This window comes from Falco naumanni, chromosome 9 (genome assembly GCF_017639655.2).
Source record: "Falco naumanni isolate bFalNau1 chromosome 9, bFalNau1.pat, whole genome shotgun sequence".
Taxonomy (NCBI): domain Eukaryota; kingdom Metazoa; phylum Chordata; class Aves; order Falconiformes; family Falconidae; genus Falco; species Falco naumanni.
Window position 1 is genome coordinate 25,344,649 of NC_054062.1, and position 22,696 is coordinate 25,367,344.

At 63.7% G+C, this 22,696-nt stretch overlaps 2 protein-coding genes across 3 annotated transcripts; one reads left to right on the plus strand and one right to left on the minus strand.

Annotated features, from left to right (window-relative positions):
* The first annotated feature begins 7,317 nt into the window (after positions 1 to 7,317).
* NKX2-3 (NK2 homeobox 3) lies at positions 7,318 to 9,234 on the plus strand. 2 transcript variants are annotated; one of them, XM_040607115.1, is made up of 2 exons: positions 7,318 to 7,817; positions 8,517 to 9,234. In XM_040607115.1, the coding sequence occupies exons 1-2, from the start codon at positions 7,475 to 7,477 to the stop codon at positions 9,155 to 9,157; spliced, it is 984 nt and encodes a 327-aa protein (XP_040463049.1). In that variant the 5' UTR covers positions 7,318 to 7,474; the 3' UTR covers positions 9,158 to 9,234. The 2 variants fall into 2 exon arrangements, with proteins under 2 accessions (XP_040463049.1, XP_040463051.1); XM_040607117.1 differs by having other exon boundaries at positions 7,406 to 7,827; positions 8,521 to 9,157.
* A 9,102-nt stretch (positions 9,235 to 18,336) lies between these two features.
* Positions 18,337 to 22,521, minus strand: SLC25A28 (solute carrier family 25 member 28). The gene is made up of 4 exons (XM_040607264.1): positions 22,123 to 22,521; positions 21,750 to 21,978; positions 20,830 to 20,886; positions 18,337 to 19,446 (listed from the first exon to the last, which is right to left on the minus strand). The coding sequence occupies exons 1-4, from the start codon at positions 22,444 to 22,446 to the stop codon at positions 18,929 to 18,931; spliced, it is 1,128 nt and encodes a 375-aa protein (XP_040463198.1). The 5' UTR covers positions 22,447 to 22,521; the 3' UTR covers positions 18,337 to 18,928.
* Between the last annotated feature and the right edge of the window lie 175 nt (positions 22,522 to 22,696).

The window sequence follows — 22,696 nt, forward strand, 5'->3', positions numbered from 1 at the left end:
CAAGAGCACTAGGATGGGTCCTGGGGAGACTGTCCCATCCATTCTGGGATGCCCACGGCCTCCAGTGCACTGGGACATCCGTGGCACAGGGACCATCAGGAGCTGTATCAAGAGAGCCAGGTTGCCCTGTCACAGGGACGCATTTTGGGTGAGCCTAGGTTCCACCCGGCCTTTTGCATGCACGACTGAAGCACAGCAACTGCAGAAGGAGGGGTCCAGCAGTGCCCTGCTCCCAAGACACCACCCTTGTCCATCTCCACCTGCTCATCCTTCACGTTAAGCCTTTGTCTCCAAGAGGAAATGCCATTTAAAGGCAGGTATTTCAAAAGAAATGGGTGATCTCTGCTCCCTGAACAACACAGCACTTCACTTCTGCCCATTCCTGGTGTAATGTTGGGAGTCAGGTTTACATGAGGATAAAAAAAAAAAAAACAAAAAAAAACGGTAAAGCTTTTAAGGACAGATCTTCACAAACCCAAACCAAAGCCCCATGAGGGCAAATCCTTTCTAATCCATGCTCTTCCTTAGAGGTGTAAGTGGAGTGGAAGGGTAGGGGCGGGGGGCGGGGGGGGGAAGGGGGATTTAAATGTGGAAAACTGAGTTCCACATCCCTTTGGTCTGGCAGAGAGCCCACCACCGATAGACTAAAAACAAGTCTGCAGAGAAGCCTGTGTGGGATAATCCAGCTCTGGCCCCCAAGGGGACGAAAACAATTAGGAATCCTCTCTCAAGTCTCCACTCCAAGATAGAAAAACAATTTATAATTTGGCCCAAAGTTGTTGTTAGAAAGTTCTGAATCATCAGGATACACTAACAATTTCTGTGCAGTAATTACAAGGAGAATTCATTAGGTGGACTCAGAGATAAACTATTAACAGAAGCTTTCAAATCTCCCACCTGCCCTCCTGCATGCAGGACCCAGGGGCTGCTCTATTTATACAGTGGCCATCAACGAGGAGCTGTCACAGGAGGGAGCAACTTGAGCAGCCGTGGCAAATATGAAAAGTATTTTAAAGGAAAACGAAAGAATGGGTGTTTATTAGACATGTGCAGACCAAGCGCACACTCCACCATTAACCCTTCCAGGCACAGTAGCCAGCCAGGGAGCTGTTTGCCTTTGCTGTCCCTGAACATTCCATAGTCCCCACCCATGGCAAGCGTTCTGCTTCCAGAGAAAAATGCACTATGGTGTCAGAAGCTGGCTCACAGTGGCCTCTGGAAGCAGTGAGCAAAATGCAACTGAGCCTGCCAGGCTCTTGTTCCGTATTTACCCAGAGGAGACAGAAAGGATGAGGTTCCCCAGCCCCTGTCTTCCTCCCTAGCCCCCAGCTGCAGGTTGCTGTAAAGCAGGTGGGTATTTGTGCACAACCCTGCTGAGCTGGCAGGTGGTGAGTTACAGCTGAGAAGATGAAGCCGTGCAACAGCCCCTGACTGTGGGTGCCCCTTGGGGCCTGTGGTAGCCCCTGTAGATGAATGCTAGCAAAGCTGAGCAAGTGCCACCACAGCGAGGCAACTGCCTGTGCACCGCCCCACACATGCTCAACCAAGGTTGCAGCACAGTTTATGCCGAAGCTGCTTTCTCAGCCCAATTACCCCAAAGCCACCCCGGCAAACATGCAGCTGTGTGCTAATTTTGACACAGATTTGCCAGCTCTGGGGGTAGCCATGCCCAGGATGGCCTCATCAGCATGGGAACAAGCCCCGCTTGCAGCCAGAGGAATCTTGATTAAGCAGGGAGAGAAGTGGGGACTGGCTGCCAGGCAGATGCCCTAAACAAGAGGAACTTATCAGCCCTGTTTCCAAGATGAGACATGTGTCACCACCTCACGCAGATCCAGCCTGGCCACTGGGTCCTCACCAGCATGCCTGTACAGAAGCATGAGGGCTTCCCTCTCCCTGAAGGACGCCATAGAAATAGCCACTGAGTAATTTGCGCGATTTCTTCTAGAAAAGGCTTTGCTCAGGGCTAAGAAAAGCATGGCACCCACAATGCTTCGGGGGAAGGCGCTGGCCAGGACTGGGAGCCAGCGTGCAGCTGTACTCACAGCCCTGTGTGTTTGCGGTGGGCCGGCCACAGTGGCAGCGCAGGGAGGTCCCCAGCCCAGAGGAACACTGAGTGCCGCGGACAGCAAGGAACTGCTCCACCAGCACACACAGAGCAAAGCCTGACATGGCTAATTCCTCCTGTTTATTATGTAATAAAACGCTTTCCAGACCTGTTAAAATTTAATTGGTTTAATTTCAATTGTTCCCATTTTCTACGGCGCATGCAAGCACAGAGCCTGACCTTGCCACTCTCGTGTGAACTGTCCCGCGGGCTGCGGTGGGAGCAGGATGAAACCTGCTGACCGCAGCAGGATTACATGCATGAATCAAAGCTGCAGGCCTGGGCTCGAAGCTGAAATCCAGCACTGGGCAGGCTGCCAGCGCAAGGCCCAGGGTCCACTTAGGCTCCACTTAAGCCCTATGGGATGCAAGTGGTACGCAGGCCTGTGGATGTGAGCGGTAAGCAAGCCTCATACTGGGCCTCTGCTGAAGGATGAATTTCAGCCCAGCTTCTTAACCACATGGACACAAACATGCAGCAATGGCTTCCAAGGCATGGAGCAAAGACGCTCCCAGAAAAGCTGTGGGTTTTGCCCTAGCAAGGGTTGGTGTACGTGTGTCTGCAGCAGTGTTGTCCTTCTGCTGGACAGGGGACCTTCTCATCGCATGAGCAGTAAACAGTGATTTATGACAGCTTCTCCTCCAGAGGAAGAGGTGTTTTGCTACACTCTGCATGTTCACAGTCGCGGGGTTGTGTTGTGCAGCAGGGTGGCTTTGTGAAGCCTGGATACCCTTTGCGCACGAGAGATGCCAAATAAAAGCAGGCGGGAGGGGGTCCTTGGCACTGACATTTCCTATCCTTCATTGCCTCAGATGTAGGATGACCTTTACCTGTTCCTGCAAGTTGGTTTTCACTAAGCTCGACATGTCAGCCTCAGCTTCAGAGGTCCATCAGGCACTGAAATCAAGGGCAGCCTTTCCTTTTGTTGCCAAATCTACCAAGCTCCCCTTGCTACATTGACCAGCACCCTTGCATTCACCACTCCTATCCCCCAAAGTGCTGAGTGTTGTACACAGGTATTGTACCCCCCCAAATCAAGTTCCCACGTTGGAAACATGCATTTCTCAAGATGCTAAGGAGTCTGGCTCTGACTCTCAGAAAACACATTTCTCATTGAGGCTTTGCATTTGGGACATATTTCCGAGCCATACATCCCTGCAAGAACTGCAAACCAGAAGTAAATCAGACAATGCCGGTGGAGCAAGAAAATACTCAAGAAAAGCAAATATTTGCAGTGATGTGTTTCTCAAGAAAATGGGCATTAGACGGCTGGTTCTTGGCAATGCCAAGGCAGGTGTTCTCAGGACCCTGCGAGGTGCAGGCAAGTGTCAACTGGCAGACCCGAGTGGGCAGGACAGCCTGGGCACTGCCTGGCCAAGGCTGACAGAGCCGTGGGAGACGAAGATAGCACATTGCGGGGCAAGTGTGCAGCATCCCTTGCCTGGACCTGGCTCTGCTGCCTGCAGAAGCCCTCTCCTCTCCTGGGGAATGAAGGTAACGTTTTGTTTCAAAAAGATGTGAGTCATTCCTGGGCAAGCGGCGGGGCTGGGATAAAAGCCACCCAGGTGGGCACACCGGAGCAGCATGCCCGGAATGGAAGCTGCTGGCTGGGCCGCTCCATGCCCGCTCCTCCCGGAGCCCCCCAGTGCGCGTCCGCTGCGCACCGACGTTCGGTGCGGGGAGTGCACGGCCCGGGAGCGCACGGAGCGCCGTGCCGCGCCGCGCCGTGGGCACCGGCTGGGCCCGCTGCCGGCAGGTGTTCGGGGCGTGCGAGGCCGGGCCGGGCCGGGCGCGTCCCCGTCGGCGGGTCGCTGCCCCGGGCCCCGCCGTCTCCCCGCGGCCCCGCCGTGCGGGGGCGTCCCGGCGCGCTGCGGTTCTCACATAAATCAGGGCCGAGCCCCTGGGAAAGGGCCATCCTTCACCGGGCGCTGCTGACAGAGAACGAGAAACAGACCGGCCCTGAGATAAACCACGACGCGCAGCGTTTACACAAGGGCAGGCTCTGTGTAAATAGAGCCGGGCGCGGGGGGCAGCTCCCGGCGGCGCGGGTCCGCACCGGCCCGGGCCCGCCGCGCTGCCCGGGGCGGCGGGCAGGTGGGTGCCGCCCGCCGCGGGCCTCCCGCAGCCACGCCGGGGCCGCGCCGCCGTCCCCCGTTGGCTCCCCGAGCACCGGGGCCGGAGACCGGGCCGGATTAGCGTGTTTGTTTGTTTACGGCCATTAGCGCGGGGCCGGCTCCAGCGCTCGGCACCCGCGAGACTAATGGAGCAATTAGCAGCCCCGGGGCTGATAGCATCGCCCCGAGCGAGGCTCCCGGCCGCGGGCCACCGGGCTGCCTGCGGCCCGGGTCCCGGGAAGGGGGGGGGCTGCCCGCCAGCCGCACTGTGCGCGGCCGCTGCAGGGCTGCTCCCCCCTCCCGGGCCCGGAGGGGGCTCTTGGCTCGCTGCAGCATCCGTACGGCGAGCTCCATCCATTACAATAATCCCCTGTCTAAACAGAGCGCAGGAGCGGCCGGGACAACAAGGCCCCGCTGTAAACAGAGCTCAGGGGACGCCGCTAATGATATAAATAAAATAACCATTAATAGCCCGGTGACCCCAGCCCAGCCGGCTTGGGAAAGCCCCGGCGCCGCATCCCGGGGCTGACACCCGCCGGCAGGTACCGGGGCTGCTCCCTCCCCTGGGTCCTGCACCCCCGCGCCGCGTACCGGGGCGTACCGGGTACCGGGCGCCTAGGCGCACGGTCGGGCCCGAGCATCTCCCCGCTTCCTCGGCTTCCCCATCTGGGAAATCGCCGCTCGCGTCCCGCCGAAGCGGGCCTGATCCTGTCCTACTACCACAGGGGGGATGCCGGCAGGGAGGGAAGGCGCGGGCTCGGTTACCGCACCGGGAGGACTGACGGGGGCTGGGGCTGGGATAACACTGGGGTGCCCCCGCGCGTGTCGGGGCCCGGCCGCGGCTTGCTCCCTCCGCGGGGCGTGGGTTTCCCGAGCGCTCCCTCTGGCTGGCGGCGGCACGGTGGACCGCGTCCCGGCGGGAGGACCGCTCCCAAGCGCCGGGGAGACGTCCCGAAGCGCCGGTTCCGCCCGGCTCGGGTTCCCCGTGCCCGCAGGCCGCGCCTGGCGCTCGGCCTGTTCGGGATCCCGCTGCGGGCGGGAGCGCGATGGCGCCAGGCGAGCCAGACCCCGCCGGGCCCAGGCCCTCAGCTCGGCGGCTGCTGCTCCCGCAGACGGCCGGGCAGACGTACACTAGGCTGTGGCCCGGCAGCCCTCATTGCCGCCGCCACCGGGGGCACCGGCCGCTGCCGCTGCTCTCCCCACCGCGGGGTTCCCGGGGAGCGCGGCGCCGTGCAGAGAGCTCCAAGCCCCGCCGCGCTGCCGCCGGGCCGCCGAGCCTGCACCTCCCCGGGAGCGGGGCCCTGCGGCGGGCGGGAGCCGGCGGGGCCGGCGGCGGATGTCCAACACCGATAACAGGCTAATTGTTACTAATTGCTTTCGGGGCCGCGGCAGCGAGGCAGCACCGGGCTTCTCCGCGCACCGGCGGACGGGGCAGATCCGGGCCCCGATCAGGCCTGGTAGCGGCGAGCGCCGTTCGCCGTCCACCGTCCGGACTGGGCGGCCTCCGTACGGGAGGAAGACGGCCGGCACCGGCAGCGGGAGGGGAGCGTCGAGGAGAAACCGATCCGCCGCGATTTATGGCGAGGGTTTTGAAGCAGCGCGGTGGGAACGATCCGGCGCGCCAGGAAAACGGCAATCGGCCCCGCCGCGGGACCGGGAGCGCCCGAGCTGTGGCGAAGAGTGCGGGACTCGGGCTGCGCCGCCGGTGAATGGGCTCCTCCGGGGCGTCCGGAGCGGCGGGAGCCGGGGAGACGAGGGCACCGACAAAGCCCGTAAACGGCGGAGCCGCCGGACTGTAACAACCCGAGAGAAGCGCCCGGGAAGGCCCCGCGAAGCGCCGGCTCCGGGACACTCACCTGCGCGGCGAGCGCGCCCGGCTTCCCTTGGCCTCGTCTCGGCGCCGATCCGAGCCCTGCGGGGCGGCAGGATTTTAATCAGAACGAAATATATGGCCTGGGACCCCTCGCCCCCACTTCGGTGCGCCCGCTTCACCCGCCGCGACAGCGCGGAGTCCTCGGAGGGGTGTGGGGGCCGCGGGTCTCCGGTGCGGGGCTGCGGCACCCTCCGCCGCGCCGCTCCAGGGTGCCCGGCCCGTGCCCCGCGCAGCCCCGAGGCCGGGGGCTCGTGGTACGCAGCGGGCTCAGCAGGCTCGCTCGGTGCGTCCCCCGCCGACACGGCGCGTGGTGTCTCCGCGGAGCCACTCGCCGCCCGTTACCGGCGGAAGAAACGAAACGAATCGAAAGAAAACGAAAGAAAACGAAAGAAAGCACCGAAGGGCGCGGCATAGCGCTCGCAGCCCCAGCCCCGCACCACCGCGGCCCCGGGATGCCCACCCGACCCCGCCCGGCGCGGCCTGGCGGTCGCCGGGCTGCGGGAACCGATCGCGGCGGCGGCGGCGCGCGCCTTCCCTCGGGCGAGCGCGCGTGGCACCGGCTGCGGGAGACAGGGGCGGGCGGCAGGTTGGTCGGTCGCGGGGGGATCAGCCGGGGCACCGGGAGTGCCAGGGCACGCGGAGTGGGTCGGCTACGTGTACGTCGCACGGTGACGGTCCACCCGGGCCGGCGGGGCCGCCGTCGGCTCCGGGAGGAGTGCGGATCGGCGGGAGGCGCTTGCGGAGCCGGGCGGGCGGCAGGCGGCCGTGCCGGCGGGGCGCGGAGCCCGGGCCGGCGGGGCCGCACGTGTTCGCTCTGCCGGGGCCGGGCCGGGCCGGGCCGTGTGCGGGCAGGGGGCAGCGGGGCGCGGCAGGGCGGGGGTCCCTACCTACCTACACGTGCTTAGCACTGGGAGGCGCGGCGGCGGCGGCCGCGGCTCTCTGCGGGGACCCCGGCCCCGGCGCACAGTCCCCGCGGCCGCCGGGCGGGTGCCGGGCCGGCGGGGCGCGCTGCGGGGAAGCGGCCTCCCCGAGCGCAGCCTTAATACATTGCTATTTCTGGCCGGGCGGCCGGAGCCGGGCAGGGGGCCGGCTCTACCTCCCCCTCCCTCCAATGGCGAGGCCGCCCCCGGCCCCTCCTCGCCGTGACGTGCCGGCCCGGGGCAGAGGAGGCTCCTGAGCCCTTGGCTGTCCCTGCAGAAGCTGTAACAAAACGCAGACCCCCAGCGCCGGGCTAATGGAGGCAACTTAGAGAGGAGCAGGCGCGGCCCCTCGTCTTTCGGCGCTGCCTGCTCCCCCCGCACCGGGCGCGGCGCTCCCCGCCGAGCCGCCGCCCGAGCGCCGCCGGGCCCGCGGGACTGCCTGGGAGCTTGCGCTGCCCCGATGATGTTACCGAGCCCCATCACCTCCACCCCCTTCTCTGTCAAAGACATCCTCAACCTGGAGCAGCAGCAGGATCCGCACTATGGGGCCCAGCTCCCGCACCACCTGGAGCACCACTTCCACCCCGCCGCCTGCCTGCTGGCGGCCGCCGATGGCGCCCGCTTCTCCGACGGCGAGGAGGAAGAGGAGGAGGAGAAGCTGTCCTACCTGAGCCCCATGGCAGCGCCCGGCAGCCAGGCGGACGCGCGGATCTCCGCCGACAGTTACGTGCACGCAGTACTGCGCGGCTCCTGCGAGGCCCCTGGCCCGGGAGAGGAGCAGGACCCCGCGGCTCGCGACCCAAGTGAGTATCGGCCCCGCCGCGCTCCCCCGCCGGGACGGGCCCGCGCTCGCTCCCCGCGGTGCGTTGCTAGCCCGCTGGGCATCGCCCCGCTAAGGTCCGCTCCCGGCGCTGCAGCCCGCGCCGCCGCGTCCCCTGGGCACGTCGAGTAGGGACGGGCACGTACTGGGGCTGCCACCGCCCGCCGCCGCGCCCTGCTCGCCGCCTCCCCGGGAAGCGCCTCCGCAGGGCCCTGATGCGGTGCTGCCGGAGCAGGCCCGCGCTCCGCAATTTTTGTAGCGGAGAGGGAGGGAGGAACGGGGCGGGTTAGGCCCAACCCGCGCCCGCCGCGGCGGGGCCCTCCGGGAACGAGGCGGTGGAGCAGGTGCCCGGCGCCCGGCGCCCGGCGCGTCCCGGGGCTCAGCTCCGTGAGGCCGCGGCAGGAACGCCGCAGCCGGCTCGGAGGCGCGGGGAAGCGCCCGGCCCCGCCGGCCGAACCGGCCCCTCACTAACATAGGCAGTGCCGGAGGCGGCCGGTCCCGGCGCTGCTTCCCCGTCCGCGCCGCGGTTCCCCGACGGGCGCGTAGCCGGGGCCGGCCGGGACGCGGCGCGGGGCTCTCGCCCGCCGATGTGGCCCGTCGATGCGGCCCGTCGGGAGCAACGAGCGCCGTGCAGCGCTCGTCGGGAGCGAGGTGCAGCCGTGACCTGTGCTCCCCCGTGCAGAGAGCTGCGTCCTGAAGAAGCCGCTGGATGCGGCGGAGAAGGCGGAGGAGGCGGAGAGGCCGAAGCAGCGGAGTCGGAGGAAGCCGCGCGTCCTCTTCTCCCAGGCGCAGGTCTTCGAGCTGGAGCGGCGGTTCAAGCAGCAGCGTTACCTGTCGGCGCCCGAGCGGGAGCACCTGGCCAGCAGCCTCAAGCTCACCTCCACGCAGGTGAAGATCTGGTTCCAGAACCGGCGCTACAAGTGCAAGCGGCAGCGGCAGGACAAGTCGCTGGAGCTGGGTGGCCCCGCGGCCCCGCCGCCGCCGCGCAGGGTGGCCGTGCCCGTGCTGGTCCGCGACGGCAAGCCGTGCCTCGGCGGGTCGCAGGGCTACAGCTCGGCGTACAACGGGCCGTACTCCTACAACGGCTTCCCCGCCTACGGCTACGGCAACGCCGCCTCCTACAACCCCGGCTACGGCTGCACCTACCCGGCGGGCACCGGCGGCGCCTCCATGCAAGCCGCTTGCAGCCCGGCGGCGGCCGCCGGTCCCTTCGTGAACGTGGGCGGCCTGGGGGGCTTCGGTGGCGGCGGCCAACCGCTGCACCAGGCGGCGGCGGGGCCCTCCTGCAGCCAGGGCGCACTGCAGGGCATCCGGGCCTGGTAGCCCGCACGCACTGAGGGCCGGGAGCGAACCGGCAGGACGGCCCGGCGGCTCCGGGGTCCCGTTATCACCCGCACCGACGCCCGGCTGCGCGCCGCGCAACGCGCGCCATGGACCGGCGGCGGCGGCGGCGGGACGGCGCGGTGGGACCTCAGCGCTCCCGCGGGCAGCGGTGCGGGGCCGGCGACGGGCGGAGCGGCGCGGCGGGACGAAGCCGCCCGAGCTCGCAGCGATGCGCCGCCACCCCGCGGAGCCCCCGCGACGGCCGGGCGGGCCGGAGCCGATCGCGCCGCGCCAGCGGAGCAGCTTTTCTTGTAAAAAGCCGACGGCGGGGCCCAGGGGTGCCGCGGCCCCTCTATCTACTCTGTATCTGTTACTGCCAGCGCCAGCTCGCCGAGTCAGTCAATAAACCAGGTGCAATATCCGCCGCCCGCTCCTCCTTCGCCCAGCAGCCGGTGCCCAGCGGCGGGGCCGGGGTCGGTGCCCGGCGGCGGGGCGGCCGCAGCGGCGTGCCCGCGGGGCAGGGCGGCCCGGTCGGCTTGTGAGCGTGCCAAGGGCGCTGAATGGGGCCGCGCAGCTCAGAGCCGGGCCCATTGTGGTCGCCGGGCCGGCGCTGAAAGGAGCCGCCGAGGAAGGTAGCGGGAATAGGCGCTTATTGGATTCGGGAACAAAAGGTGTGGCAGGGAGGCGAGGGACAAAGGGGCCCCGGCGCCAAGATTGACGGGCCGCTTTGCCCCCCACTGAGGCCCAGGCCCGGCGCTTTATGCGCGGGGGCTGCAGAAACGTGCTGGGTTTTGTTCCCCATTCTGGGAGCGCAGGGGGAGAGGAGGGGGGTCCGCGGGCCGCTGATTAGGGCCGGCCGGGCCGGGCAGCCTGAATGCTGGGGCATTATTGCTACATGTTCAGCCATTTCGCTCGGCTGCAGGGGGAGGGGGCGGCCGAGGCCCCCGAGCCCCGCGGGACCGGCCGCGGGGTCGTCCCCTGCCCACCCCGTCCCGGGCCGCCCCGTCCCGCCGCCGCCGCCGCGGAGCTCTTGGGGCGGTCCCGGCCCCGCCGCGGCCGTGCCTCTGCCGTGCGGGTCCCGCCGAGTGCCGCCGCCGGGTCCGGAGCCGGAGCCGCGCCCGGGGGGGGGCCGGACACCCGCGGAGCCCCGTCTGGCTCGCCCCAGACGGCAGCAGAAGCTGGAGGCTCCGGGAGCTCTCCTGCACCATCCCGCACATTTCCCTGCTGCGACGCTGCAGCTCCCAGAGGTGTTTCCAGTGGAGCCGCTGGGACCGACACAGCCCAGGGGCTCGATGCCCACCGTGTCCTCCCCCTGCCCTCCCTGTGTGGTGGTTGCTCCACCACGAGCAGAGGGCCAGGTTTTTGTAGCCTGCCATTGCAGAAGCAGCAGGTAGTGACCGCTGCTAAACCTGTCTTTGCACTGCACGTTTCCACTGTCCAAGCTGAACATGCACCCTCGGGGTCTGCTGTTTGAAAGGAGCTAGAGGAATTCTTTCCACAGCAGCACTGCAGGTACAGAGCAGGCAGCCAACAGGCCCCGGCACTCAGCCCTGGCTCGGCATGGCACCCCACTGTCCTGTGAGCCACTCTGAGGCCGGCAGGCTTCGCGGCACTGGCGCTGGGAGAGGATGCGGCACGCCCAGCCGATTGTTTGTTGGATGGCAGCAAGGTGTCACGGGAGAGGAAGCCCAGGCCCACTCTTGGCTTTCAGAGATGAGTGGTTAAGGCCCTGTGGTCTCGTGGGTAGAAACAGGATAGCCAAGAACAAAGATAGGTAATGCTCTCTCTCCGCAGCAGCAGTCAGGCTGGGGAGATCTGTCCCTGCCATAGGAAAGATGCATTTTCCTCCATGTTCTGCCAGACCGTTGCCTAAAAAACAGGGGACCCATGTGAGTTCATGCCTTGGTATGCAAGCCAGAGGAATCACAACCACAGTACAAGCTCCTCCAAAACTGGGGTGTGTGGGAGGAGCTCCCAGCGTAGCATGTCCCCTCCAGGTACATGGCAGCTGGTTAGGAATCCACTGCCCCCTCAGCAGCACCCAGAGGCTCTGGGCAAGACTAGACTCCTGGCACAGGTCATGCTGTCCATGTCCATTGCCACAGTGTCCAGGGCAAGGACAGTTAACTAAAGCAAAGGGGCACACTATCAGCAATGCTGTAGGTGTGAGGTCAGAATTATGCTCACCCCACTTGCGCCTGGTGACACCCACATGTGCTCCTCAGCTCCGGTTTCCCTGCACAGAGCTGGAGGAGCACCCAGCCAGGGGATGCCGAGGGGCCTGGCTGCTGGCCGATGTGGCATGGCGGTGGAAGGCGGTGGAAGTTTCTAGATGTCCACCATCGCAAGCCCCATTCCTGGGACAGATCCCAGCTGTCCCACCAGCTCAGACTGGGGGGAGGGCAGTGGGTTAGTGGGAGGGACCCCTCTGCAGACTCTCTCCCAAAGCCCCTGAGCTGGTGGGCAGGCTGGAGCAGCACAAAGAGCTGGCGGTGCTGGAGGGCCTGGAGCAGGGCGGCGGAAGTGAAGTGCTCCAAAGAGGAGGAACAGCCGGAGGAGGCTGGTGGGAGGGAGAAGGTGGGAGACCGCAGATTGGACAGGCTGCCCAGGGAGGGGAGACACAATGGAGGGAAGTTGCTGCGTGGCCGTGCTGGAGGCAGTACCCGCCAGTGACGCACTCCGTCCCCCACACCCTGGGGCAAAGCGGGGTGTTGCTGGTGGGGTCAGAGGCACAGGGTGCTGGTGGGACTCCCTCCCACATGGTCCTGCTGTGGCAGCTGCACAGGCAGAGGGACACTGGGGAGAGAGGGATGGGGAGGGCCATGATCAAGGGGCAGAGGGCGTGTGTTGTTTCTTCATGGATGATCAGGGGATTTACTGCTGTTTGGGAGTTGGGGTGGAAAAATGCCGATTGATTTCAACAAGGAGCAAGATTCTCTAAAACAACGCACCAGTTTCAAGCAAAGGAAGGACTGTTGGAGCAGCCAGGCTTTAACTACCAGGCCTCAGGCCTGCTCTGTGCGTGGGCTCCAGTTCTGTTTTTGATTCAAGTTTCCTGGCCATGGAAGAGGCCATGAGTAGAACTTGCCTCTGTCTGGTGGTTCCTAGGGAGGCGCTATCCAAACCCCAGTGCTAACTGGTGTTCTGTGGCCTCTCCTCCATGCTCAGGAGGAATGCTGTTCCCTCTGCAGCACTGCAGATGTGCTCTGGTTTCCTCTTCTTTCTGATGTCCTTTTCCATTCCTCCCTCCTCCCACGCTGTGGTCAGCCGTCCCCCTTGTACCCTTCATCCTTCTCTCTTCACCGCCCACTTGCTGCCATCAGCAAGGAGTTCACCTGGGCGCAGAGTGAGACGCCTGCTCCCAGCAAGGCCGGCCAGGCTGCCTGAGGACCTGGGCAGACCTTGCTGAATTTGAGTTCCATCTACTTCAGCCTGGGCACAGCCACCTCCTGCTGCCTCAGGGCCAGGAGCCCAGGGACCCAGCTGCGTGTTGGGACGGTGCCTGGTACTTGTCCCTCTGTGTAGGGTATGGGTTGGAGTAGCAGCTCCTGCTCTGCAGTGCTTCCCACTGCAGCTGCCCCATGCCACAAGCTGGGAGATGCTGAGGCTGCTTGGCCACCGGCGCTCTGTGGAGATGTCAGGGCTTGGAGATGCTGGAAGCTCCTCCTGGCAATGGCAATGTGGGGTTGTTGTGCGAGTGTTCTTCAGTGCCAAGAAAGCTGTGGCCAGCCATGGACTGGTAATTAAAGTAAAACATTGGTACTTGTGCTGGGCACCCTCCAGTGAAGGTTTCTCCCACTACTTGACTGCCAGCATGAGGGCCAGCGACCTGCCTCCCTTTCTTGGATGAGCCACCGATGGCCACAGACCCTCCCTACCCCTCCAGCCTGTCCCAAGCATCACAAGACGACTACACCTGACTAAGCAGTGTGGGGAGACCCCCGTGTTTTAGCTGTTCCTTCTCTCCTCTCTACAACAGGGAGACCGGACACAGCGCTGCTGCGAGGGATTCAGGTGACCCGCCGAGAGCAGGGGACCGCATCTCTGTCCCCCCCAGGGCAGAGCGCTGCTGAAGGCTGGAGCTGCCCCTCGGTCCTGCCAAGCCCTTGCTGGCTGCCCCGTGCCACCTTCCCCTGCCGGGGCAATTGAAACCACAGAGCCGCCCGCAGGGACACTGCTCCCGGGGCCTGTCCCCAAGCGAGATACGCCACCGCCATCTATCGGCCAGCACCCGGGGACAGGGAGCGACAGGTACCCCTCTGTCCCCGCCGCCCCGCGCCGCAGGATGCCGGCCGGGTTTGGGGGTGCCCGGGTGCCCCTGCCAGGCTTGGAGGGCTGCAGGGCCGGCGGGCAGGGTTGCTTCCTCCCGCTGGCATCGCAGCCCGGCGCTGGGGACGGCAGTGGGACACGCTGGCTGGGTGCGGTGGCTCTGGGCGGGCTGGCGCCTGTCCGCGGCGGGGCTCTGCGGGAGCGGGGGGCGCCGCACACGCAGCAGCTTTGCGGCACCAGGCGGCATCGCCGGGCGTGTACACGCCGCGAAAGCACCCACGCGTGCCCCGCTGCGGTGGGAGAGCTGGGGACAGGACCGGTGTCCCCTCGCAGCCTCCATGCAGGTCCGTTCCTAGCGAGCCATGTTTTGCGCTCAAGTGTTCTTACAACTGCGCGCAAGCATCCAACGCCGTTGTGCGAGATCCAGCAGGCTCGTAGCTCTATCTCATCTGCCCCAAGACGTTGCAGTTCACTCAGTGTCGGGGAGTCCTCTGGGACACTCCCTGTCCTCCCCCACCTACCGATGCCCCGGCACTGCCCGCAGCCTCCAGCTACCGCGTTCAACTCCTGCAAGTCCTTGACCAAGGACAGTTGGGATGGTTGTGGCGTCCAGCGCCTGGTGCCTGTTGGAGCTGCGTCCTCACCAGAGGGAGCTGTGTCCCTAGCGGAGGCACAGCCCCATTTCGGCCCGGTTCCCTGCTCCCTCCCCTTTTTAGAGTCCCTGGCAATGCGCCGGGTGACATACCGCTCAGGTCTAATGGGCATCTAAAAGCTCCCGGAGACAGAGGAGAAGCCTGCTTGGATTTGCATTTCTCCCGGCACCCACCTAGCCGTGCCAGGCATGGTCTGTGCCCTGCCAGGAGGCTCTTATGTCAGCCCCCATGCCATAGGTGTCCTGGGGCGGGGGCGGGAAACTGCAGGGTTTCTCTGGGACTAGCACTGTCGTCAGTGCAATACCTGCAAACGTGCTGGGCCTTGGAGGTTAGGGCTGGAGCCCCCCCGAGCCCCCAGTCTCCTGGAACAGCCCTTGTTTCAGCTGCTTTTGAGACTGATCCCAGAGCAGGCTCTAGTGTCACAGTACACTTGAGCTGCCTTCACCCATGTGCCCTTGGGAGAGTGACCCTTGCTGCCACCCCATCCAGCCCCGAAGCAGCAATTCTCCCACCTCTGCCACCTCCCCAGTGCAACATGCCATCTGACTGCACTCCAGCTCCAGCCAGGCAGCATCTTCCCAGGGCCACTTTGCAGTCTTTTGTCAGGGGACTTTTACGCACACCCCTGCACTAAGAACGGGTATTCCCAATATCTCCCAGTCAAACCAGACACGCCAAGAGCAGTCCCAGCCCAGCCTGCTTCCTCCGGTGGCTCCTTACAGCCATAAAAGCAGGTTTTCAGCCTCAGCTTTACCTTTCAGGCTGTGTTCCCTGCCTTCCTCAACACTGATGCTCAGCTGGAGCCTGGCAGGCTGAGACCAGCTCATCCAGGAGTTGTCTCTCAGCAGTTTAACCCAGGCAGCAACATGGATCAGATGAAGGTTTCCCAAGACCCACCAAACGCAATGTCTGTTCTGTGTCCAACAGCCCTGGCGCCCACGTTTACCACCGCTGTAAGGCCATGGGGTCATGAGAACTTGTATGAGTTTATTGGGGTCTGACAGAGCCCTGAGGAATCCCAGAGCCGGGGTGGGTCGGGGCTAGAGGGAGGCTGGGAGCCCACCTCTGTGTTCCTTGCAGGCTCCAGCCACCTCCTCCCACCAAGCAGAGCTGTCAGGCACCCTTTGCAGAGGAGCTGGGGACAGGAAAGCTCAGGGTAGCCCAGGGTGCCAGCAGAGGACGGGCAGGGATGTGGTTTGGCAGGGCAGCACCCTTGTCCCCCACCATCTGCCCCTGAGCTGGCCTGGCAACGGCCCCTGGAGGCTGGGACTCAGCACCCCGTGTGTGGGTCCTGAGGCAGGAGCAGCTCAGCAGCCTGCTGGTCCCTGGCTGAAGGCAGGGGGCAGACATGTTTGGAGGGGTCCCCCCTTTCCTGCTCTGCAAGGAATTCAGCCCTTCCCCCCCCCCCCCCCAGCTCCCCTCACCCCAGCTCCCCTCACCCCAGCTCTGCCCCTTAACCTGCAGGAGTGCAGGTGTCTCCAGTTACCCCAGGAAGGTGGCTGGGGGCTCCTCAGCTGCTCCTGGTGTGGGCTGCCTGAAATAGCTTGGGCTTGTGCCATGGCAGAGCTGTGGCAGCCCCGGATCTATCACCCGGCACAGTGCAAGGCTGGCAGTGCTGCCTGGCTCTGCTTGCTCGGGGGCTGTGGGGCTCACCCCACCTGGGACACCCTCAGCACCAGTGGCAGCACACAGGGTTTAAGGGGCAGTCAGACATGGGAAGGCAAGGCAGCAAATCCCTGCCTGTGCTGGATGTAACTGGGGATCTTGCAAGGAGGCAAAAGGAAAAGGGATTGTCTCCAAAACTCTCCCGGGCTGAGCGTGGCTTCCTTGCTGGAAAGCCAAAAATAGTCTCTTTACTCAGAAGAGGCTGTAGGAGGGATCTTACTCGACACACAGCCAAATACCTAGGAGGCCGTAGGACAGACCCAGACCAGCATGGCTTCACTTGAGGCATGATCAGACCTTGGAAAGGCAGCAGCCATAGCTGAACCAGTCAATAACTCCATTACCTCTGGGCATCTCATCATGTCCAAGGTACCGGGGGACCAGGCTGGCTGGCAAGGGGTCACCCCCACCCTGGCAGAGCTGGGGAGCAGCTGCTCACTGCCCTGGCCAGCCCTCACTCTTGCAGCAGGGCTTCAGCTCAGGCGATGGAGACTGCAGCAGAACGGGGGATTTTTCCAGTTTTTCGTGGCCTGGCCCAAAGGATATCTGGAAACCCCCTGGGTGTCCCTGCCATCCCTGCAGCACCAGACTCCTCACAGGCAGCACCATCCTCTGCAGGGATGTTGCTGCCTGCAGCTGCCTGCACTGGGTGACACTCAGCTGCTGCTGGGTAAGCTGACAAAGTGCCAGGAGACCAGAAAGGCCATGCCCTTGCCAGGAGAGCACTCAGGCCAATTGCTCACATGGTAGCATCTCTGTGACACTGTGCTGACTTATCATCTCCTTGTTCCTGGGGGTCTCGCTCCCTCCCACCACACTTCTGTGGGCAGTTATTCCTGGAAACATCCCAGAGTCACCTTCAGTCATGACTTTGCCCGCTGACATTTATAGAGCTTCTTCCAGCAGCTGATGGATTTAATAGTGTGAATCTCCCCCCAGCCCATGTTTATGCCTTTCCCTCTGCAGGATTTGTCATTGTTCCAGCATGCAGCGAGGGCTAAAGGCAAAGCTGCAGCTCCACTGCCAACGGCTTTTGGCTTCTGGGCAGGGAGACCCGTCCTAGCAGAGCCCAGTCATACCCGTCTTCTGCAAACTCCTGTCTAATGCCCTGCCCGCCAAGCTAATCCTCCCCTGGTCTCTCCCAGCCATTTCTGCTTCTCAGATTTCTCTCTCTTGGGTGGAGGAGCCGCAGGGCTGCCAAATCTTGCAATACTTAGGCTATTTCTTAAAGCCCCAGCTCCTGAAATGGTGAGAAAACTGGAGGCTCTAGAGGCTTTTGCTTCTTTAAGGAGTTTCTCATCCAAGAACCAGGAGCCATGCTAGGGAGCAGAGGATGGGCATAGCGTAAACCCAGGTGGACCCGGGCTGCAGAGCAGTGGCTGTGGCTGCTCGGTGTCCAGGGACACCTAGACCTCTGGGCAGCCATTGAAAATCCCATGGGCAGTCACTTGGCATCCATCACCCACACTCAGGAACTTGGGCAAGAGAGATGCTCAGGGTAAAGCTGGAGCTGGGGCTGGGCTGGGGCTTGGGTGGAGTGTCAAGCACCCTTCAGTGTGGGTGCCCCTGTCCTCCAGCCCCCCAACAGCACTGGGGCCCAATGCTCCTGGAGATTGCACATTGCCCTTGCTCACTTAGCAGCCTTTCCACCCACAGGAAACCCCCTCTTTCCCGTTGCCACAGCCCACCCCTGCAGCCCAGGCCAGTGGATCCTCTGGAGCAGCCCTGAGCCAACCCAGATGCTTGCTGGCAGCACATACCACAGGTGTGAATGCATTTCCTCCAGGAGTTATTTTGGGCACGGCACTGTGGGACAAATGCCCCTCCTACAAGCACTATGGGAGCATCCTGTGAGAGCCAGGATCATCCATGGGCACTTGGCTCAAGGAAAGGTCAACACGACTAGGTGATAACTTCAGTGCTCAGTACAAACCCAGTGAGGATGGCTCACAGGTCCAGGTTCCCTAAACGAGGTCAGTATCTAGACAGATATTAACATGTACAAAAATAAGCTATTCTATTAATGTGATTAGAAAAAAATTAGATTGGACAAAAACACTAGCACCTTGAGCAAGTGTGTTGGTAGAATTTTAAGATGTCCATTGAGCATCAAACTAGTTTAATTACTCAAAATCAGGGGGCAAAATCTCTGCTGAACCCCAAATTCCCTGTGTGAGGTGCAAAGCCCTCCAGCCTGACCTAACACCAAAATTCCTGTTCTGTTCCTGACACACACAACCCAGGACCCTCCTGCCAACACCTGTTTGGAGCAGTTTGGAAGCATCCTGAGGATTCCTGGTCAGACTGAGGGTGCAGGACTGCCTGGCCAAGGAGCATGAACCTCAGCTTCTCCGGTGCGGTCACAACTCACGCCAGCAGCAAGCAATGGGCCACAAGCCAAAGGGGATGGGGACCACCTTCCTCCCTGCAGATGGCCAGGGTGGCTGAGCCAGGCAGGCCCTCTCCTCCTACCGCCACCCCCAGACGCCGCTTCCCTTCACCCCCTGGCACCTATCAGCTCAGCACTGGGCCCAGTCAGAAAGGCGCAGTGCTGGGAGCTGGGCCATGTGGGATAAGAAAGGGCCATGAGGATAGAGCAGAACTGTTTTTATTGGAAGTGTCAAGAGCAGGAACAAAACCAAACCTACAGTCTCCCCTCAAGTGCCATCCTCCCCTTCCCTCCCCACCACCACCGGGGCAGTCAGCATCACGTGTGCGTGCTACAAGACAACGGCAAGGCTTACGCTTTGCTTCAGCCAAAAGCCAGACAAAGCCGCCAGCATACCGGCCAGTGCCACCTCCCTGCCCCCTCCTCGGTGGCTGTGAACTCAGCTTGGCCCTGCCAGAGGCAAGGTAGGACATTCACCTTCTCCTCAGAGGAGGGGCAATTTGCATGAGAGGAGGCTTTGGTTAAGGGAAGGACAGGAGCACAGCTCCACTGAAGTGCCAGGGGATGTGACCGGGGCTGCAGCTCCCAGCAGGACATCTTGGACTACCCTGGGAGAGAACAAGCCGCGCTGCCTGAGCAGAACTGCAGCAGCCACAGGCAAAAACTGGCATCACTAAACCCCAAAGGGCTTCGCTGCCCCCTCTTGTCAACACAAACCAAACCAGAAGGGAGAGGGGTCAGAAGACAAACCAGGGGGGGAGGTGAAGCAGGTCTGGAACAGCGTTTGGCTCTGGCTCACTTCCCAGCCCGCCGCTCCTCCTGGCGCTTGGTGAGGATGTATTTGAAGAACTCGTACACGGACCAGGCAATTGCTGTTGAGGGCATCTGATAAATGACTCTTGCCTGGACCCCTCTGAAGTAGGCGGTCACGCCACCCACTTGGTACACCGTCCTGAAGGCATTGGCCATGCCTGTGATGTGTCCGCTGATGTTGGAGCTCAAGGCCAGGGACTCCTGGGTGTTGAGCAGTGTTTTGCAAACGTCCAAAGGTGTAGTGGCAGCAGCAGCAACAGCCCCTGCGCAGGCTCCAGAGACCACATGGGAGCCTGGGTTGTACTGTCTGTGGGGGTTGAGCTGCTCTTGCAAGAACTCGTAGGTCATGAAGTGAATGGCTTGGAAGGGGATGTTCATGGTGAGCTGGGTGGTGTAGCTGCGGTAGAAAGCTCCAGCCCCTTCGTTGCGCCACACAGCCCGCACACAGTCCGTCACACGCTGGTAAGGCGAGTTGTACATCTGCATCCTCTGCTTGACCACTTGGGACAGACGGCAGCAGCCAACAGCAGCAGCCCGGACCCAGGCACGGAGGGGAAAAGGGGAGAGAAGGGTAAGTGCGCAGCCAGGTTTCCTCCCAAGTGCCCGGAGTTTGGTCACGCTGGCTTAAGAGCTAATGATGGACAACTCAGACCAGCAGTGCCCTACATGTCCCGCAGGCAGGACTGCAGCCGTTTTTATCTGCTGGACCACCTGCAAGCCCCACAGCTGCGGCAACCCCAGCAAACATCCCAATACCCAGGCACTTATTGTACACATCCACCCTCGCTCCCAAATGACCGATGTCTCCCCATCCACCACTGCAGAGCTACTGTGCAGTCAGAAGAACCCCCTTCCATCTATTATCTTCCAGACAGCCCTCAATCTGGACGAGCCTGTCCCTCCCCAGCCACCCCCAACGTAGCCCAGAATAACCACAGCACATCGCGGAGCCCACCAGCCAGTGATCATTAGCAGCTGCTGCTGAAATGCAGCCACTCCGGGGCAACAACCAGAAGCCCTCAACACATCCAAGAGTAGGGCGGGAGAGCCCAGAGTGCAGCCTGCTGCTGTCCTGCCTCCCTCTATTTCTACAGGGCCACAAGAAGCTAAAAATGATACAACAGCTACAGCTGTGATAAGAAGCCGGGCTCCGGGGAAGGAATGATAACAATCTGGCCATGCAGCTGCCTGCTCCTCAGGGCCCCAGCCAGGCAGTGGGCTGGCAGAAGCCTTGCTGGGCCCAGATCAGCTGGAACCTGCACTGTCACAAGCCCTCGTTTTAAGAAGAAAAAATGTGTTCATGACTGGCCTTTCCTTGTTATTCCTCCTTCTCCCACCATGTTCACAGATGTTGTAATAATTACAAACTCCCTCTGCCTTTTTCATACATACCAGGCTCAAGAAAAATAGGTACCTTCCAGACATTCCACAAGAAAAGATCTCCCTTCTCCTGACCTCTCAAGCATGCTTCTCATACCCCATCCTTTTCATTTCCTTCTTGAACACAGGCCCAGAACTATACCACATCTTTCTGAGATCTCACCACAGTAATGCCAAATTCCCACACACTGAGAATAACTTCAGTGGTACAGATCACACCTCTCTTCCCTTCTCTCCTGCTCAGCCAAACCCCTAGGTGAAAGGCTGGTGCCCTCCTGGCTCCTCAGAAACTGGGGTTTGCTGTGGTCCCCAGAATTAATCTCTTCTACCTACCCCCTCCATAATGGGCAGCCACAGGGCTCCCTAACCAGAGCCACAGCCCCCAGCGGTTCCTTGCAGTTGGGTAAGCACTGAGGAAAGCACCTTCCATGCCGCAGAGGGGACCCAAGCGGCCTGGGCAGACCCTGATCCTCCCCTCCCTGGCAGGCCAGGACCATCGTTACCTTCGGCAGGGTTCATGGCTGCATCGTGGAGCAACGTTGCTACACACCCGGCTGCACCTGCAAAACAAGAACTGCCACATGTGAGGGGGGGTGTGCGTGTGTGAGGGACCCCGAGGCTCCACCACAGCCCCGAGTCCCCTGCTGAGGGACAGGAGGCGGCCCCTGGAAGAGGGTGCGATATGAAAGCGGCTTCTGTCTCCCCTCCAAGAGGCTGGCCAGTCCTCAGCAGTTCCCACCCGGAGAGAGCTCAAGAAAGAGAGGGAGAGGATTGTGACAGGCTGTCAAGTCCTGTGGGCTGACCGGGACTTACTCGGGCCCAGCCCTTGGGGGACAGGCCAATGCCACCTGCTGGCAGGGGCCCCGAGGATGGCCAGTGTCCCCAAGCCCCACAGCAGAGACACGCGCCAGCACTCCGGCACACGCCTGCCGAGGGCACGCTGTGCCCCGCTCCCCTCGGCCTCACGCCTTCCCCACCGTGGCGGCTCCATGAGACGAGTGATGGGCACCGAGGCGCGATGGGCTCCAAAACCATGTGGCACTCCTGGGGCGAGCTTGGGCACGACCAACCCATGGGGCCGCGGCCGGTCCCAGCTCATCTGCGGGCAGCTCCCGTCCACCGGTACCCTTCCGAGCCGGGGCCACTGACCTGCTTCGAGCCAGACACCTGGAAGCGGCCACGGCGGGTGCGGGACCAGCACGTCCCCCTGCCCGGTGCCAGGCCAGCAGGCACCGCGCAGCCAGGTGGCAGATGGGGAGAGCGCAGGGCTTCGGGCACCCCGGCCCCGCAGGGGCTGATGCCCCGCGGCCCAGTGGGACGGGCCCAGCCCTCCCTGCCACTCCCCACCCCGCTCCCCGGCCCGGCCCGGCGGGGGGCGGCCCCCGGTAGCCCCCACGGCCCGGCGGGGCGTCGGGAGCAGTACCGTTGGCCACATGGCTATTGCCCCCCGCGTGGATAACGTTGCTCAGCGTCTTTTTTAACTTTTCGTAGCAGGCGAAGTAGAGGGCGTGGGCTGGGCCGGCGCCGGTGGCGGTGATGTTCAGGCCCCGCATGGGTCGCCAGACCCCCTCGGTGCGGGCGATGCGCCACAGGGCCTCCAGCACGTTCCGGTAGCGGGCGGCGGGCTCCGGCCGCAGGCTCTGCATCCGCGTCTGCAACACAAGGCCCCGGCGGACGGCCGTCACCCCCGCGGGCCCGGCGCGGCCTAGCCTGGGCAGCCCCCGCCTCCCTCCCCCGCCAGGCCCCAGTCCACCGCCCCTTCGCGGCCCCGCCGCGCCCCCCACCGGTGCCGGCACCTTGACGCAGTCGACGGGGTACATCACGCAGTGCTCCATAACGCCCGCCACGGCGCCCGCCAGCATGTGCGTAGAGACGGCGGCGCCCTGCGGCAGCGCCTCGTAGTCGGGGGCGGGTGGGGAGCGCGGTTCGGGACTCCGCGCCGCCTCGGGCCCTCCCGGGCCGGCACCGGGACCCGGCTCTGCCTCCGTCTCCGCGCCGCCCCGCCGCGCCCGGCCCGCGCCGCCGCCGCCGCCCATCAGCAGCAGCAGGACGCGGCCCGACTCCGCGCCACCCCGTGCGCCGGGGCCCGCGCCCGCCCCCGCGCCCGCCCCCAGCTCCATGGCGCCGCCGCCGCCGCTGCCGCCGCCGCCCCGGCCCCGCGCAGCGCCGCCCCGCCCCGCGCCCGCAGCTCCGCCCCGCCCTGCCGCACCCATTGGCCGCCACCGCCCGTCGCCCACCCCTGCCGCACGCCCATTGGCTGGGCCCGCCGCATACCGCCCCCGGGCACCACGCTCATTGGCCTCCGCCGCCGCGGCTCGAACGCCGCCACTGGCGGCCGCTCCCTCCGGCGCGCTCGGGCGCTCTGCCTGT

Excerpts from the sequence above, each read along its gene's own strand:
- NKX2-3 (XM_040607117.1), top strand. The coding sequence starts at position 7,475 with ATGATGTTACCGAGCCCCATCACCTCCACCCCCTTCTCTGTCAAAGAC. Across the intron at positions 7,828-8,520 it reads CGCGACCCAAGTGAGTATCG|CTGCGTCCTGAAGAAGCCGC; the intron begins GCCCCGCCGCGC and ends CCGTGCAGAGAG.
- SLC25A28 (XM_040607264.1), bottom strand. The coding sequence starts at position 22,446 with ATGGAGCTGGGGGCGGGCGCGGGGGCGGGCGCGGGCCCCGGCGCACGG. Across the intron at positions 21,979-22,122 it reads ACCCCGTCGACTGCGTCAAG|ACGCGGATGCAGAGCCTGCG; the intron begins GTGCCGGCACCG and ends CTTGTGTTGCAG. Across the intron at positions 19,447-20,829 it reads AGCCATGAACCCTGCCGAAG|TGGTCAAGCAGAGGATGCAG; the intron begins GTAACGATGGTC and ends GTCTGTCCCAAG.